General features: G+C 40.2%; 4 protein-coding genes across 4 annotated transcripts; 3 read left to right on the top strand and 1 right to left on the bottom strand.

Annotated features, from left to right (window-relative positions):
• Positions 1-148: 148 nt before the first annotated feature.
• LOC144629514 (serine hydrolase-like protein 2) lies at positions 149-2,506 on the top strand. Its single transcript, XM_078487743.1, has one exon. It carries the CDS (start codon positions 413-415, stop codon positions 1,355-1,357), a length of 945 nt encoding a protein of 314 aa, XP_078343869.1. The 5' UTR covers positions 149-412; the 3' UTR covers positions 1,358-2,506.
• A 425-nt stretch (positions 2,507-2,931) lies between these two features.
• Positions 2,932-4,042, top strand: LOC144629515 (serine hydrolase-like protein). Its single transcript, XM_078487744.1, has one exon. The coding sequence runs from the start codon at positions 2,961-2,963 to the stop codon at positions 3,903-3,905; it is 945 nt and encodes a 314-aa protein (XP_078343870.1). The 5' UTR covers positions 2,932-2,960; the 3' UTR covers positions 3,906-4,042.
• Positions 4,043-11,263: 7,221 nt separating this feature from the next.
• LOC144629734 (serine hydrolase-like protein 2) lies at positions 11,264-13,039 on the top strand. Its single transcript, XM_078487952.1, has one exon. It carries the CDS (start codon positions 11,264-11,266, stop codon positions 12,203-12,205), a length of 942 nt encoding a protein of 313 aa, XP_078344078.1. The 3' UTR covers positions 12,206-13,039.
• Positions 13,040-15,243: 2,204 nt separating this feature from the next.
• Positions 15,244-16,179, bottom strand: LOC144630494 (serine hydrolase-like protein). The gene has a single exon (XM_078488847.1). The coding sequence runs from the start codon at positions 16,177-16,179 to the stop codon at positions 15,247-15,249; it is 933 nt and encodes a 310-aa protein (XP_078344973.1). The 3' UTR covers positions 15,244-15,246.
• Between the last annotated feature and the right edge of the window lie 51 nt (positions 16,180-16,230).

The raw sequence follows: 16,230 nt of genomic DNA, 5'->3' as shown, positions 1-16,230 counted from the left end.
TCTAATACCAACACTGCAAACTGAATCTTCGAAAGAATTAACTTCGAAGGCCATCGAGATACAATAAACGGGTGAAAAAGACCTTTAAGGATTGGATCGTGCGAAAAAATAACAACCATCAGTTGATGACTGTTGTTCCTCCCTCTGTCAATAACAACGCATCTTCCTTGCATAAATTGTTACCATCGAAAGGTCTTTCTCGTCTGACAGCCGCTGCCTTAACGCTTTTATAAACACGAGGAGCTTTTAGATTGATGTTTGACGTTCTGGTAGCATATCTATCTATAAAGACTGTAGCGGGTTTGTTTGCGCGCCACCCCTAGCCCTCTCCCTTTCTATAATCCGTAGTTCCCAAGCCTCTCGTTTTCATGTCAATAAGCAGAAGACTGGGGCGAGTGGGTGTAATTTCAATATGGCGGACAAAAAGAGGTTTAGCAATTCTTGCAAAGAAATTTCTTTTAATGCTCCTTGGGGTGTAATTGCAGCTAAAGCTTGGGGACCCGAGGACGGCAAGCCTTTCCTTGGGCTTCATGGCTGGCTAGACAACGCCAACACATTTGACAAGCTAGCTCGTTTGCTGCCTGAAAACATCCGCTTTATTGCAATGGATTTCCCAGGACATGGTAAATCTTCCCACCGATGGCCTGGAATGCCGTATCATCACTTTGAATATGTTGCTGATGTCAAGAAAGTTGTTTCTCAACTGGGATGGGAAAAGTTCTCGATCATAGCCCACAGTATGGGAGCTTTTGTGGCTTCCCTGTATGCGGGGAGCTTCCCAAATGAAGTCGAGAGTCTCGTATTGCTTGATTATGGTGGACCCCCTGCTTTGAGCGCAAACAAACCTGCTAAAGGCTTAGCTAAATATGCAACTAGAATGTCAAACATGAATCCAAGAACTCCTCGTGTTTATGAAAGCGTAGAAGCAGCGGCTGTCAGACGAGAAGTATCTCTTGATGGTAACACTTTACGTAAAGAAGATTCGTTGTTATTGACAAAGCGAGGAACTACAGTCACTAAGGATGGCGTTATTTTTTCGCACGATCCAATCCATAAAGCTCTTGTTTTTCCGTTTTTGCCACCTCAGTCCTCTTTAAAGCTCATATTCTCCAAGATCCAGTGTGCAGTACTGGTATTAGAAGCTACAGATACTGTGTACATGTTTGACGGAGATCAAGAAACTCATAAGGAGAGGCTTAATGTCATTTGTGATCATGCAAAGTTCAAGATGTGGAAGAGTATCAAAAGTGGTCATCATTTACATCTGGATAATCCTGAGCAAACTGCACAAGAAATTAAAAACTTCTTAGCTTGTGTCTCATCGCACAATCATGACTCATGCACCAGTAAGCTATAGTGGGCATAAAACAGACCCATTATGCATCAGTCAATTCCAGCAGTGCCCATGCCCCCCCTCCCCCCCTGGGCTAACCCCCAGGCATTAGCATTTCTTTAAAAAAAATTGGAAAATTCCCCGGGGTGGGGATGAAGGAACCGGGCAAATGCCCCGCTCCCGGGTTGATTGTTTTCAATATCTTGATATGTGATATAAGAATATAATACAAGTTGTTGCTTCTTAGCAATGAAGAAATATCTAAAATTGAGAAAATATACCTTTAAAAACATCCACGAACATCCACGAGCTTCTCTAGTCCTTCATGAACTAACTAATCTGCAACATAGTCCACGTCTTGGCCTATAAACGCCTTTGTCACGAATACGCGACTCACTCCACGGTTTTGAAAGCACGTGTCAAATGCCCGGGGGTCAACCCGAGGTACGCAAATGCCCCACCCTCGGGATGGGCAACATTAGGAAATGCCCCACGGTTGCCCGGGGCGGGGGGATGGGCACTGCTGGAATTGACTGATGCATTAGGAGACAAGCATAGCCATTCTTCCTCACATATGAGCTCCCTCTACTAACTATGCCCCAATCATGTAATTGCCAAAATTAATTTCTGAAAATAATTACAATAGTCAAATTATTTTCTGAGAATAAATTATCACAGATCACCTGTTCTTGTACAAGCTATTCAAACTGTTCTCAAATAATATATCTATCAATCTGATAGTTATCAAAATAAATTATGACTATTGAACATTACCGTAAATGACCGATTAAGCGCAGGGACACCTATTTGGTTTTCCCTGTTAAACGTGCAGCGGCTATTCGAGAGAGGCGCTTATTCAAGAGCGGTACTTACTTCAACTAACAGTAAAACACTAAGGGCACACACTAGGTATGCACAATTTAATATAAAATTATTTCGAATGAAATACAAGAGGTAACATGAACACAGTTTCACAGTCTCTTTGTAAATACTCAAAGTAGGGCTGCGGCGCTTATTCGAGGGTGGTGCTTATTAAATTATTTTCGGTAAAGGTTCTGCGCTTATTTGAGTGCGGTGCTTAATCGAGTAGCGGGGCTTAATCGATCATTCACAGTATGTTTCAATCTTCTCAAGGTTAATTTTTAGTGTCAAGTTACAAAAGTACAACCCTCCAAAAGGAGTACAAACATTACTAACAAAATGTTGTGAGAATCAATGGTGCGTCTAACCTTCCCACTTCAGTACCTGTTACTCACGGTTCCAGCCTCTTTATATATTTTTTCATTGTAAGATATTATGCAATGTGACAAATTTTTTCAGATTCCTACCACCTTGGCACTCCTACTTATATATAGCCCTCTTCTCTCTCCTCTCTTGTTACCCATAAGGGGAGGGGGTTATAAATCCAATTTCCCAGCCCAAATTTTGCCAAGTCCCATTTCCAAGCCTATTGTTTTCCTAATTTTCCAAATCCCAGTGCTCGTTCTATTGCTGATTTGTTTGCGATTCCCGGTTCCAGTGACCCAAATTTCACTTTCCCAGTGAAAATTTGCCCAAATCTATACATTTTACCCCTTTCCACCATCTCAATAACCAGAAGACTGGGGCGAGTGGGAAAAATTTCAATATGGCGGACGAACCGGGCTTCAGCAATTCTTATAAAGAAATTTCTTTTAAAGCTCCTTGGGGTGTTATTGCAGCTAAAGCTTGGGGACCTGAGGACGGCAAGCCTTTTCTTGGGCTTCATGGCTGGCTAGACAACGCCAACACATTTGACAAGCTAGCTGGTTTGCTGCCTGAAAACATTCGCTTTATCGCTGTAGATTTTCCAGGACATGGTCAATCTTCCCACCGATGGCCTGGAATGCCATATATCCACTTCGAATATGTTGCTGACGTAAAGAAAGTTGTTTCTCAACTGGGATGGGAAAGGTTCTCGATCATAGGCCACAGTATGGGAGCTTCTTTAGCTTGCCTGTATGCGGGGAGCTTCCCAAATGAAGTCGAGAATCTGGTGCTGATTGATTATCGTGGCTACCCTGCTTCGAGTGCAAACAAACCTGCTAAAGTCTTAGCTAGATATGCAACTAAGATGTCAAACATGAATGAAAAAACTCCTCGTGTTTATGAAAGCGTAGAAGCAGCGGCCGCCAAACGAGAAGTATCTCTTGATGGTAACACTTTACGTAAAGAAGATTCGTTGTTATTGGCAAAGAGAGGAACTAAAGTCACCAAGGATGGTGTTATTTTGTCGCACGATCCAATCCTTAACGCTCTTGTTTTTCCGTTTTTCCCACCTCAGTCCTCTTTAAAGCTAATTATGTCCAAGATTCAGTCTGCAGTACTGGTATTAGAAGCTACAGATACTGTGTACATGTTTGACGGACATCAAGAGACTGAGAAGGAGAGGCTTAATGTCATTTGTGATCATGCAAAGTTCAAGATGTGGAAGAGTATCAAAAGTGGTCATCATTTACATCTGGATAATCCTGAGCAAACTGCACAAGAAATTAAAAACTTCTTAGCTCGTGTCTCATCCCACAATCATGACTCATGCACCAGTAAGCTATAGTGGGCATAAAACAGACACATCAGGAGACAAGCATAGCCATTCTTCATCGCATATGAGCTCCCTCTACTAACTATGCCCCAATCATGTAATTAGCAAAATGAATTACTGAGAATAATAAGTCATAAATTATTTTCTGAAAATAAAATTAATTTTTGTAGACCATGTGTTCTTATACATACAGTACAAACTGTTCTCAAATAAATATCTGTCAATTCGATGGTTATCAAAATAAATTATGATAGTCACTATAAATTGTGATAGTCACTATAAATATTATTATGATAGTCACTATAAATTATGATAGTCACTATAAGTCACTTTTTACTGTCAAGTTGACAGTAAAAAGTCAAAATCGACAAGAATGAAACGTAATAATAATCCCAGGAGGGTACTCAGGATTTCAAGTGACGGGGATGATCGAAGGATTTTTTGGGGTTTGAAATTTTTGATTTCGGGATTTTTTTGGGTAGGAAAATTTCACTTATGTCCAGAAATGCACGCAACGACGAAAATGACGAAATTTCGTCAAATTCGTCATTTGACGAAATTTCGTCAAATTTGTCAAGCCAGCAAAGTTATGTCATTTAACTCAACCCATGCAGTGCTGACGAATTTGACGAAATTGACGAATTCGACGAAATTTCGTCAAATTCGTCAAGACAGCAAAGTTATGTCATTTAACTCAACCCATGCAGTGCTGACGAATTTGACGAAAATGACGAATTCGACGAAATTTTGTCAAATTCGTCAAGCCAGCAAAGTTATGTCATTTAACTCAACCCATGCAGTGCTGACGCTTTCGTGGTACCCCTCCTCTCGAGCTCGTTCGCTCAAATCTTAGACTTTGGCGAAATTTCGCCAAATTCATCATTTTCGTCGAATTCGTCGTTTTCGTCGAATTCGCCGCTTTCGTGGTACCCCTCCTCTCGAGCTCGTTCGCTCAAATCTTAGACTTTGGCGAAATTTCGCCAAATTCATCATTTTCGTCGAATTCGTCGTTTTCGTCGAATTCGCCGCTTTCGTGGTACCCCCCCTCTCGAGCTCGTTCGCTCAAATCTTAGACTTTGGTGAAATTTCGCCAAATTCATCATTTTCGTCGAATTCTCCGCTTTCGTGGTACTTCTCCTCTCGAGCTCGTTCGCTCAAATCTTAGACTTTGGCGAAATTTCGCCAAATTCGTCATTTTCATCGAATTCGTCGTTTTCGTCGAATTCGCCGCTTTCGTGGTACCCCTCCTCTCGAGCTCGTTCGCTCAAATCTTAGACTTTGGCGAAATTTCGCCAAATTCGTCATTTTTGTCGAATTCGTCGTTTTCGTCGAATTCGCCGCTTTCGTGGTACCCCTCCTCTCGAGCTCGTTCGCTCAAATCTTAGACTTTGGCGAAATTTCGCCAAATTCGTCATTTTCGTCGAATTAGTCGTTTTCGTCGAATTCGCCGCTTTCGTGGTACCCCTCCTCTCGAGCTCGTTCGCTCAAATCTTAGACTTTGGCGAAATTTCGCCAAATTCGTCATTTTCGTCGAATTTGTTGTTTTCGTCGAATTCGCCGCTTTCGTGGTACCCCTCCTCTCGAGCTCGTTCGCTCAAATCTTAGACTTGGCGAAATTTCGCCAAATTCATCATTTTCGTCGAATTCGTCGTTTTCGTCGAATTCGCCGCTTTCGTGGTACCCCTCCTCTCGAGCTCGTTCGCTCAAATCTTAGACTTTGGCAAAATTTCGCCAAATTCGTCATTTTCATCGAATTCGTCGTTTTCGTCGAATTCGCCGCTTTCGTGGTACCCCTCCTCTCGAGCTCGTTCGCTCAAATCTTAGACTTTGGCGAAATTTCGCCAAATTCATCATTTTCGTCGAATTCGTCGTTTTCGTCGAATTCGCCGCTTTCGTGGTACCCCCCTCTCGAGCTCGTTCGCTCAAATCTTAGACTTTGGTGAAATTTCGCCAAATTCGTCATTTTCGTCATTGCGTGCATTTCTGGACATATCTCGAAAATTTGCCAAGTATTTTTTTGGGTGGCTTGATTTAAGTAGGGATTTTTTTGGTATTAAAAACAATCTAAAGATTCGTGGTAGTGCCTTGGCCGCATAGTTCTGCGAATAAAATACAAACACTGAACGTGTTTCTAATGTTTTCTTTGTGTTATATCTTCAGATGATTCCCCTTTTCTGAAAAATTTAATGGGTCAGAAATTTGGCATGGGATTTTTTGGGGGGTTGATTTTTGGTACAGGGATTTTTTGGGGTTTTGTTTAGAGCCCTAGGGATTTTTTGGGGGTCTTGACTTTTGCCCCAATGCGATCATCCCCGTCACTTCAAATCCTGAGTACCCCCCTGGGATATTAATAGTGACTTGTAAGTACCATCCTCCAAAATTAGTGACAAACACAACTCACATAATGTCATAACAAACAATGGTAGGTCTGAGCCAGTTCCATCAGTCCTAATTAATTTTTCTCTTTCTATTGTTATAATGTGGCAATCTTTTTCCCCGATTCCAGCCACCTCTCTCCTCTCTTGGTACCCGTAGGTCACCACTGCAGTTGATTCTATTACAAAGACCGATATTTTGACGGTGGCTCAAGGTGTAGTTTCTAGCAAGCCTTCGCTGTCAGTCGCAGGCAATGTGTCTACAATGTCGGGTTTGGACGAACTCTTCTCTTCAGGGGGTCCTGAAGAGAAGGAATGCATAATGAAGGGGGGTATAAATCCCATTTCTCAGCCCACATTTTGCCCAAATCCCATTTCCCAGCATAGTTTTCTCGATTTTCCAAATCCGTATCCCAGTTCTATTGTTTATTTGTTTTCGATTCCCAGTCACAGGAAAAAATTCTGAGATTCCAAATTTGGGGAAACATTGGTTATTTTTCGGTAAAACATTGGGAATTTAGTGGAAAATTAGTAAGTTTACCAATTTTGGGAAAAGAGATACACTTTCCAACATTGGTAAGTCATATATAGGAATCCAAGGTTGGGAATCTATTTTGAATTTCCAATGTTGGTATTTCTTAAAAGAGTTTCCAACATTGGAAAGAGCAATACCAAGATTGGAGTTTTTCTAGATGTTCCAACTTGGGAAAGAGCATTACCAATGTTGGTTAATCTTAAAATTGTCCAACATTGTAGAAAGCATTACCAAGGTTGGTTATTCTTAAAAATAATTGCCCAACATTGGAAAGTGCATTATCAAGGTTGGATTTTTTCTTGAGGTTCCAGCTTGGGAAGGATTGTTACCAATGTTGGTTATTCTTAAAATTGTCCTGCACTGTAATGAGCATAACCAAGGTTGGTTATTGCTTTACAGTGTCCAGCAGTGAAAGTTGCTTAAGAAAATGTCAAAGCTATGATAATAAAGGTCACTTTTAATATTTAGGGACTATTCTGTTACTTGTAATAATATTGCCACTGTAGACATGACCAGAAATGCTATAAAAACACATTTCCAATGTAATAATTAAATTATTATCACTTAAAAGTGGTAAAAAAAATCCAACATGAACAATAACTGACTCCTTTCTTATGCTGCCACACAAATGTGACAATGATCAGTGTCCAATGTTATATCACTTGCAAAACATTGAAATATTAAAAAATGGGAACAACAACTGTCTCTTTATAGTAACTTGCATGTCACACAGTTATAAACTAATGTGATAATCAACAGTATCCAATAACACAGTATTCAGGTTTCAATATATGTCCACTATCCTTTCAGCAGTGTTACTCATCAGATGGCTCTGACACCAAAGAGTCATCTGTTTCATTCACAGACTCAGTAGAATATGACGAGGAACAACTGAGATCAGGACTGCTGTTAGATGAAGAGCGTGGAGATGGCAGCTGAAGCTCTTTGATGATGATTATTTGCTCCCTTGTTAAATCTCGGTAGTTTATTGGTGCCTGAATACGAACAAACACCTCGTTGACGAGAGAAATTGCTATTTTTTTGGCCAATTCATATTTTCCACAGCCTCGTGTCTTTATCTTGAGTAGTTTGGCACCTTCAACAAGGTGTTTTTTAAGGCTTAGATTTCTGAATGCAGGTACATGAAATATTACAGCACATAACAGCTGTGCGCTGTAATCAGATATTTCATCCACGTTTTCAGAATTTTCAGTCTCTGTCGGTTTCTCTGTATCTGTTTCGGCTGCAAGCAAAAAAAGTAAGAATTAGGTTACTTATGTTAAGAAGATAAATCCAATGTGCTAAAATTCAGACACTGAATCTAGATGTAATTCAAGCTTTAATAAAATTTATACATGTGTACATGTAATGACTGCTACTCAATATTTGTGATTTCATAGAAATAACAGAACTAGGGGGATTACTCCCAGGGGGTGGGGTACTCCCATTAATTTCAGATAGGGGCGTGCCGCTAAGGTTCGTAAACCCTGACCCTATTTAAGGATAAAGAAAGCGAAAATTGATACCATTTTAAGGCCCAAGAATGAGTTCATTTGTCATCATTAACTTACCGAGGGCTTCGCTCATTTCTGGTTCACTTAAAATGGCCCTTTTGGCTGGTATTCTTGATTTCTATTGAAGCAAAAAAACCAACAAAGTTGTCAATTATGTAACACTTTAAGTTCAAACAGAAGTATCGTGGTAGTTATAAAGCCAGTACGTATGTTATAGAAATTTGTAAATGCTTGTAACAAAGAAATATACTTTTTACATACCTCAAAATCAAACCCATCAGTTAACTTCCGATTCTTTCCATTTACCCATTGTAAGATATGGCTTCGTATAGCCGCTGAAAAAAAAAATCAGAAAAATGGAAAACTGGTCATTGGGTCATTGAACTGCTCTTGTAGATTGCTACATTTGCATAAATTAGCTCTGGAGAAATGCTTTAAAAATTCCAGCCTTGATAATGATATGAGCCATTACCATACTGGTTAAATTGCTATAAAGGAGTTATTACAAATTATCAAAATGGTCAGTTGTTTACCGACTGATGTTATGTTGATGTCCCTGAGGCATGCCCTATCAACCATGGTTAATGTTTTTCCAGATATCTCAGATTCTACACAAACAAAACATCGTGTATAAGCTTAAATGGTAATGCTATATGTATATGCTAAATAATAATATAAAGGATGTTTCTCATCAAATTACAGGAACAGACAAAAGTAGAATGAAGAGCCCACCACAAACTCAACTCACTCTGCAAAAGTTGTGCTTCCTCTTTCATTTCAGGCTGAACACTCTCTAACCACATATGGCCATGTCACTGGGGCTCCATTTTTCCACTTCATTTGTTGTATTTAACTGTAACTCTGAATTATAACAAGAACCGGAGGGCTTAAAAATTTCAAGTTAATGGTCATTTTTAATTTAGCTGAGTGTTAAGCCCAGCCTGACCCGGACAGTCTATTTACACTAGCTAGAAGAGTCACCTCACAGACTGCAGCGTACAAATACGAAATTAAAGCTAATAAAATCACTCTGTGATAAAATTACACTATGTCCATATGCATATTGCAGACAAAAAGGCCGAAGTTAGCATGAAAAGCACTTCAGACTTTTGTGAGAATTTCAGGGATTTCGAGGTCAAAGAACTTCTGTGAAATTAAAGTGTTTCGTTAAATATAAATGTAAACTCGAGTTTTTAGGTAATAAGTGATTTGCTGATCAAAATTGAGGATTGTTGTCGCCATTCTGGCATAGTCGTTTTACATCAAGTCGTTGAGTTTCGAGAAATAAAAAACCAGTGCCTTGTAATTGGTAAAAAGCTCATCACGTCGCGATTTTATCTATATGACCAACTAGAAACTCGTATTAATAAAATTACCTGGGCTAGAAAGGTCTCCTCTTTCGGACGAACAACTTGCCATTTGGAAATAATTTTCTAGACTTTCTTTTCCCGCTCCTTTCACTCCTGGTTGACGTCTCGAACAGTCGAACAGTAGTATTTTGGCGCGAAAAATGGCGCGCAATCTCTCATGCGCAGTCAGCGGCTTGTACCAGGCGCCCACGATCCGTTTGGTCAGTGCATGTATCGTTGCGGACATAATAGTTCCCCATACATAACGTATCTACCGTATCGAAGAAATATCAGAATGTAAATGGCGAAAGCGATCAATGGATCGACTTGATTTAACAAGATATGCAGCCGTCAGAAGAAGAGATTCTAACTAGCTGTTATTGTCAAAGGGTCACTGGCAGGTGGAACATTCTTCTTGGATCGATGAAGAGGATTAGCAATCAGTTCCACAGGTCTTATCATGTGGGTGGCATTCAGAGGCCTTTTTGTCTAACCTTATTGATCTACATATAAAGTGCTTAGCAGCAGCTTCCAGTGATAGTTCGTAAATGGTACACTGTAACTACAAAAGTAGCCATGCATATTTGTAGAAGTTGAAACTGCGTGTAACCCCACATACAAACCAAACTGTCTTCACAGTTTTGAAAGATTGTTTATACATTTTTGCCATAAAAGTAATTGCTATTTTAAATGGAGGAACTTGAAACAAGGATACATGTACATGTAATTTTATTTTTTCAAATTTTGCAATCAGGCTACAACAATTTTTATTACTTTGAGGGATGAGGGTTATTTTAGTCAGTACAGCATTCAGTCTGGCATGGTTTCATATAAATATATAAATATTTTTTTGTACTTTTCACTTGCTGGACATAATATTCCAATAAATCACCATAGAAAAACAACTTGGATTGTTAAATTTCTGATAAACCAATAATCTACCAAATACTGCAGTGGTTTTCCAATGTTGTATTTTATGATGTCCCAATAAATTACCATTAAAAAACCAAGTTGGATTTTTAAATGAATGATATACCAATAATCTACCAACTAACTTAATCGTACAGGAGAAATTATGTAGTATTCCAATGTTTTTCCAATAGTATTCCAATATTGGAATGTTAATTTTGTTATTTTCCAATAAAAGTCCAACTTGGAATTTCAGAATTTTTTCCTGTGAGTCCCAGTGACCCAAATCCCGTTCTGCCAGTGAAAATTTGCCCAAATCCCAATTCTCTATTTTCCAATTGCCCATAATACACTTTGTTTGCCCCCCAAATTTTGCATAAACTATTGTTTTCAAATTCTCTTGGGAGGACTGCATATTTCCAAAACAATAGTTTATGCAAAATTTGGGGGGCAAACAAAGTGCATTATGGGCAATTGGAAAATAGAGAATAGGCTAGTTTCGAATTACGCTCTACTGATCCTATAAAACAAAGGAGTGAAGTCGAGGCTGAGGGGAATAAAACAAGCAAATTCAAATTATTCCCCTGAACCTTTTGTTTATGATCAGTGGAGCGTAATTCGAAACTAGCCTATTCCCGGCCTCTCAATATTGAGCAGGACTGGGGCGAGTGGGAGTAATTTCAATATAATGGCGGACGAACCGGGCTTCAGCAATTCTTACAAAGAAATTTCTTTTAAAGTTCCTTGGGGTGTTATTGCAGCTAAAGCTTGGGGACCCGAGGACGGCAAACCTTTCCTTGGGCTTCATGGCTGGCTAGACAACGCCAACACATTTGACAAGCTAGCTCGTTTGCTGCCTGAAAACATCCGTTTTATTGCAATGGATTTTCCAGGACAAGGTAAATCTTCCCACCGATGGCCTGGAATGTCGTATCTCGACTTCGAATATGTTGCTGATATAAAGAAAGTTGTTACTCAACTGGGATGGGAAAAGTTCTCGATCATAGGCCACAGTATGATGGCTTTTGTGGCTTCCCTGTATGCGGGGAGCTTTCCAACTGAAGTAGAGAACCTTGTATTGCTTGACTATGGCGGATACGCTGCTTGGCGCGCAAACAAACCCGCTGAAAGCTTAGCTAAATATGCAACCAGAATGTCAAACATGATTCAAAAAACTCCTCGTGTTTATGAAAGTGTGGAGGCAGCGGCTGTCAGAAGAGAAGAGCCTTTCGCTGGTAACATTTTGCGTAAGGAAGATGCGTTGTTATTGACAGAGAGAGGAACTACAGTCACTAAGGATGGCGTTATTTTCTCGCACGACCCAATCCTTAAAGGCCATGTTTACCCGTTTTACCCACCTCAGTCCTCTATAAAGCTAATTCTGTCCAAGATTCAGTGTGCAGTATTGGTATTAGAAGCTACTGGTACTGTGTTCTCTGGTGGATTTCAAGAAACTCGTAAGGAGAGGCTTAATGTCATTTGTGATCATGCAAAGTTCAAGATGTGGAAGAGAGTTGAAGGTGGTCATCATTTACATCTGGATAATCCTGAGCAAACTGCTCAAGAAATCAGAAAGTTCTTGGCTGTTGACGCACCCCACAAGCATGATTTATGCACCAGTAAGCTGTAGTGGGCATTATACAGACATATCAGCAGGCAAGCATAGTCATTCTTCCTCAAATATGAGCTCCCTCTACTTACTATGCTCCAATTATGCCTGTAAATAGCAAAATGAATTTCTGATAATTATTTGTCATAAATTATTTTCTGAGAATAAATAATTATTATAGACCACCTGCTCTTTAATATACTGTAATGATTCGATTTAGTGCCCAGGTGCTTATTTTACTTTTTGGCACCTCAAAGGAGGGTGCTTATTCGAGACAGGGCTCTTATTTGGGACAGGGCGCTTATTTATTTTTTGAGAAACAATCAAATGTTAAGTATGACTTAAGTAGGGGCAGTTATCCACAATAGGGGCGCTTATTAGAATAGGGGCACTTATAAGAATGGGGGCGCTTATTAGAATGGGGGTGCTTATTGGAATAGGGGCGCTTATTGACAAAACACATTTGAAGGGGGGTGCTTATTCGGAAGGGGGCGCTTATTGGAAGGAGGGCGCTAAATCTAATCATTACGGTACAAACAGTACAAACTGTTCTGAAATAAATATCTATCAATCTGATAGAAGTCTATCAAAACAGATTATGACTATCCAATTCCCCTCCAGGTTGTTTTCTTACTAATTTTACCCTCGATAACTCAAACTACCAATATCTCGAACCTTTTTGGATTTCCCTCCAAGGTTCGAGTTATCGGGATTCAACTGCAGTATGCTTCAATCATGTAATTAGCAAAATTATTTTCTGAGAATAAGTAATTATTATAGACCACCTGTTCTTTAATATACAAACAGTACAAACTGTTCTGAAATAAATATCTATCAATTTGATAGTAAGTCTAACAAAATAAATTATGACTATAAATTTGAACATTATGCTTCAATCTTGTTGAGTTTGACTTTTTACTGCCAAGTTACGAAAGTACAACCCACCACTAGTAGCAACAAACATAACTAACAAAATATCATAAGAAACAATGGTGGGTCTGACCCAGTTCAATCCTCCTTGTTCTCTTTCTGTTTCAAAATATTGTTCAATGTGGCAATTTTTTTCCTGTTTCCTGTCAGCTTGGCAATTTTACTTATAACCCTCTCCTTTCCTGTTACCCGTAAGCCCGGGGGGGGATACTCCCTAAAATTTACTACGGGGGTGTGCCGCTGAGTCTCTGAGGCTCTGGACCTGTTCAAGAGAAAAAACGCTGAATTTTCGACCCTGTTCCAGACAAACATTGCAAAATAGGTACCCTGTTCCAGACAATATCCACAATGGAAATATATGTAGCGTATATCACAATGCGCTCACTTGACTTCGTCTGTGGCTCGGAGATAAAGCGATGAGAGGAGCGGAGTTTCATAGCTAAACTCGATCGTGTTTAATCAGGATTCTGGTAAAAAAAATCGACCCTGTTCCAGAGTCAAAAGGGTGATTTTTATACCCTGTTCCAGAGTCAGATAGGCAAAAAGCATACATACCCGTATAGCCCTTATATGGGAGTGCCCCCGGGCCCGTAAGGAGGGTCCTAAAAAAGGAGGAAGGGGATGAGAGGTATAAATCCCATAAATTTGCCCAAATCCCATTTCCCAGCATATTGTTTTCTTGGTTCAATAGGCTTCTTTCGATATATTAAAATTCAGCTTGGTAGCTAGGCCTTCAGAACACAAACAAAAGAAATGAAAAAAAAAATGCGAGATGCAAGTCCACTTGTTCCGCCTGCAAGAGATTGAATTTAATTTGCATATTGCAGGCGTGAAAAGTGATGGGTGTGAAGTAAATTTGACAGCCCTCTCGCTTTCAAATAAAAAAAATATAAAACATTTCTCAAATGACAGTATACACACGTGAATTTCACAATGAATGGAGATGACTCCAGCAAACTGTTTCCCGAGTCAGTCCTTCCCCGAAATCGAAAGAAACAGTCTGTATCTTGTGCGTGGAAGCCAAAAATTCGAACCAGAGTTATCTCTGAAAGCTTTAAAACGGGCCAAACTTAGTCGCCAGCTTGCGCGAACTTAAAAATTTTCGTTGGTGCAAAGCTAGACAAAGAAAGCTGTTCGACTAAATTATCTGTAAAAACTGTGCTCGTTGAATCTCTCGAATTTCCTTGGAACCAAGCTTCGTTTAACCCGCGTTTATAGCTTCTCTCACGTTCATTTCCTTCGCACTTCTTAACTTTCTCTCACGTCGAGAGCATTTACAGAACAAGTGAAGGATTCGTGAGGATCAAGTTTCCCGGATGATAATTAACGTCTTGCGTTCCCTGATTGGATATCAGCGTTGTCACACCCCCGACACACCGCTGACCAGAAAACTGGTCGGTAAAAAATGCCACGATGCAGGCGAAAAAAGTCCATTTTCCACCAGATGACCTAACTACCAGAAACGGGCTTTGAGAAAGTCTAGCAGGCTGCAGAGGAGAAGCTAGCTAGGGTACCCATAAGTAGCGTGTTTGTAATTCTACTGGTTCTCTAATGCAGCAGTTGCAGCTTGCTGTAATTGTTTTTGCAGGGCCAGGAGTATGCTCCTGTTGTTGTTTTTTAATTGTTCTCTTCAAGAATAAGAGCCATCCCAAACCCCCGGGGGGCACTCTGTATATTTTTGGGCGGGGCCGGGGTGTGCAGCTGGGACTTTGAAACCCTTACCCTGTACCAGACCATGTTCAGCCAGACACCAAAAATCCCTACCTTATCCCAGACTTGCATTTTTTAGAACTGTATCACTATCAGTGTTTTTAATGGAAAACCATCTGTCAACAACATTGCCACGGTGATTTTATTTACGTTAATAGGAAAGCTTCTTTCTCTTCTGAGTTTCTATTCCGATTCTGAACTTAATTTGTCATACTGCTGATCAGTTTCCCAGGAAATGATACCCTATTCTAGACCAAAACTCTCTGATTTATATAATGAATGCCCTATCCCAGACTGAACTGCTTGAAAACCATACCCTTCACAGCAGCACATACCCATGTAGTTCATATATGGGAGTGCCCCTCCCCCCGGTTCTAAATCTTGATAGACTTAAAAGACCCTCCAACAGTCGCATACATGTACTACAGTTTGCTATCAAGTGAGCTCTGAATAGCTAAAAATTGTTTAATTTCTAATGCAGTTTGCTCAGGATTATCAAGATGCAAATGATGACCACCTTGAACTCTCTTCCACATCTTGAACTTTGCATGATCAAGAATGACATCAAGCCTCTCCTTACGAGTTTCTTGCATTCCATCAACCATCAACCTGACAGCATCTGTAGCTTCTAATACCAGTACTGCAGACTTGATCTTGGACAGAATTAGCTTTATAGAGGACTGAGGTGGCAAAAACGGGTAAATATGATCTTTGAGGACTGGATCGTGCGAAAAAATAACGCCATCCTTAGTGACTGTAGTTCCTCTCTTTGTCAATAGCAACGCATCTTCTTTACGTAAAGTGTTACCATCCATAGATACTTCTCGTCTGGCAGCCGCTTCTTCTACGCTTTCATAAACACGAGGAGTGCTTGGAGTGACGTTTAACATTTTGGTTGCATATCCAGCTAAGACTTCAGCGGGTATGTTTGCTCTCAAAGCCGCGTATCCACCATACTCAATCAATACAAGGTTCTCGACTTCATTTGGGAAGCTCCCCGCATACAGGGAAGCCACAAAAGCTCCCATACTGTGGGCTATGATCGAGAACCTTTCCCATCCCAGTTGAGAAACAACTTTCTTTACATCTGCAACATATTCATAGAAGAAATACCACATTCCAGGCCATCGGTGGGAAGATTGACCATGTCCTGGGAAATCCATTGCGATAAAGCGAATGTTTTTAGGTAGCAAACAAGCTAGCTTATCAAATGTGTTGGCGTTGTCGAACAAGCCATGAATTCCAAGGAAAGGCTTTCCGCCCTCGGGTCCGCAAGCTTTAGCTGCAATTACACCCCAAGGAACTTTAAAGGAAAGTTCTTGATAAGAATTGCTGAAGCTCGCTTCGTCCGCCATATTGAATACGCCCACTCGCCCCAGTCTTTTGCTTTTGCTTATTGAGGTGAA

Source organism: Oculina patagonica, chromosome 11, assembly GCF_052425735.1.
Source record: "Oculina patagonica isolate OP01 chromosome 11, crgOcupat, whole genome shotgun sequence".
NCBI lineage: Eukaryota > Metazoa > Cnidaria > Anthozoa > Scleractinia > Oculinidae > Oculina > Oculina patagonica.
Note: the sequence above shows the minus strand (reverse complement) of the source record. Positions and strands in the feature narration are given on the sequence as shown.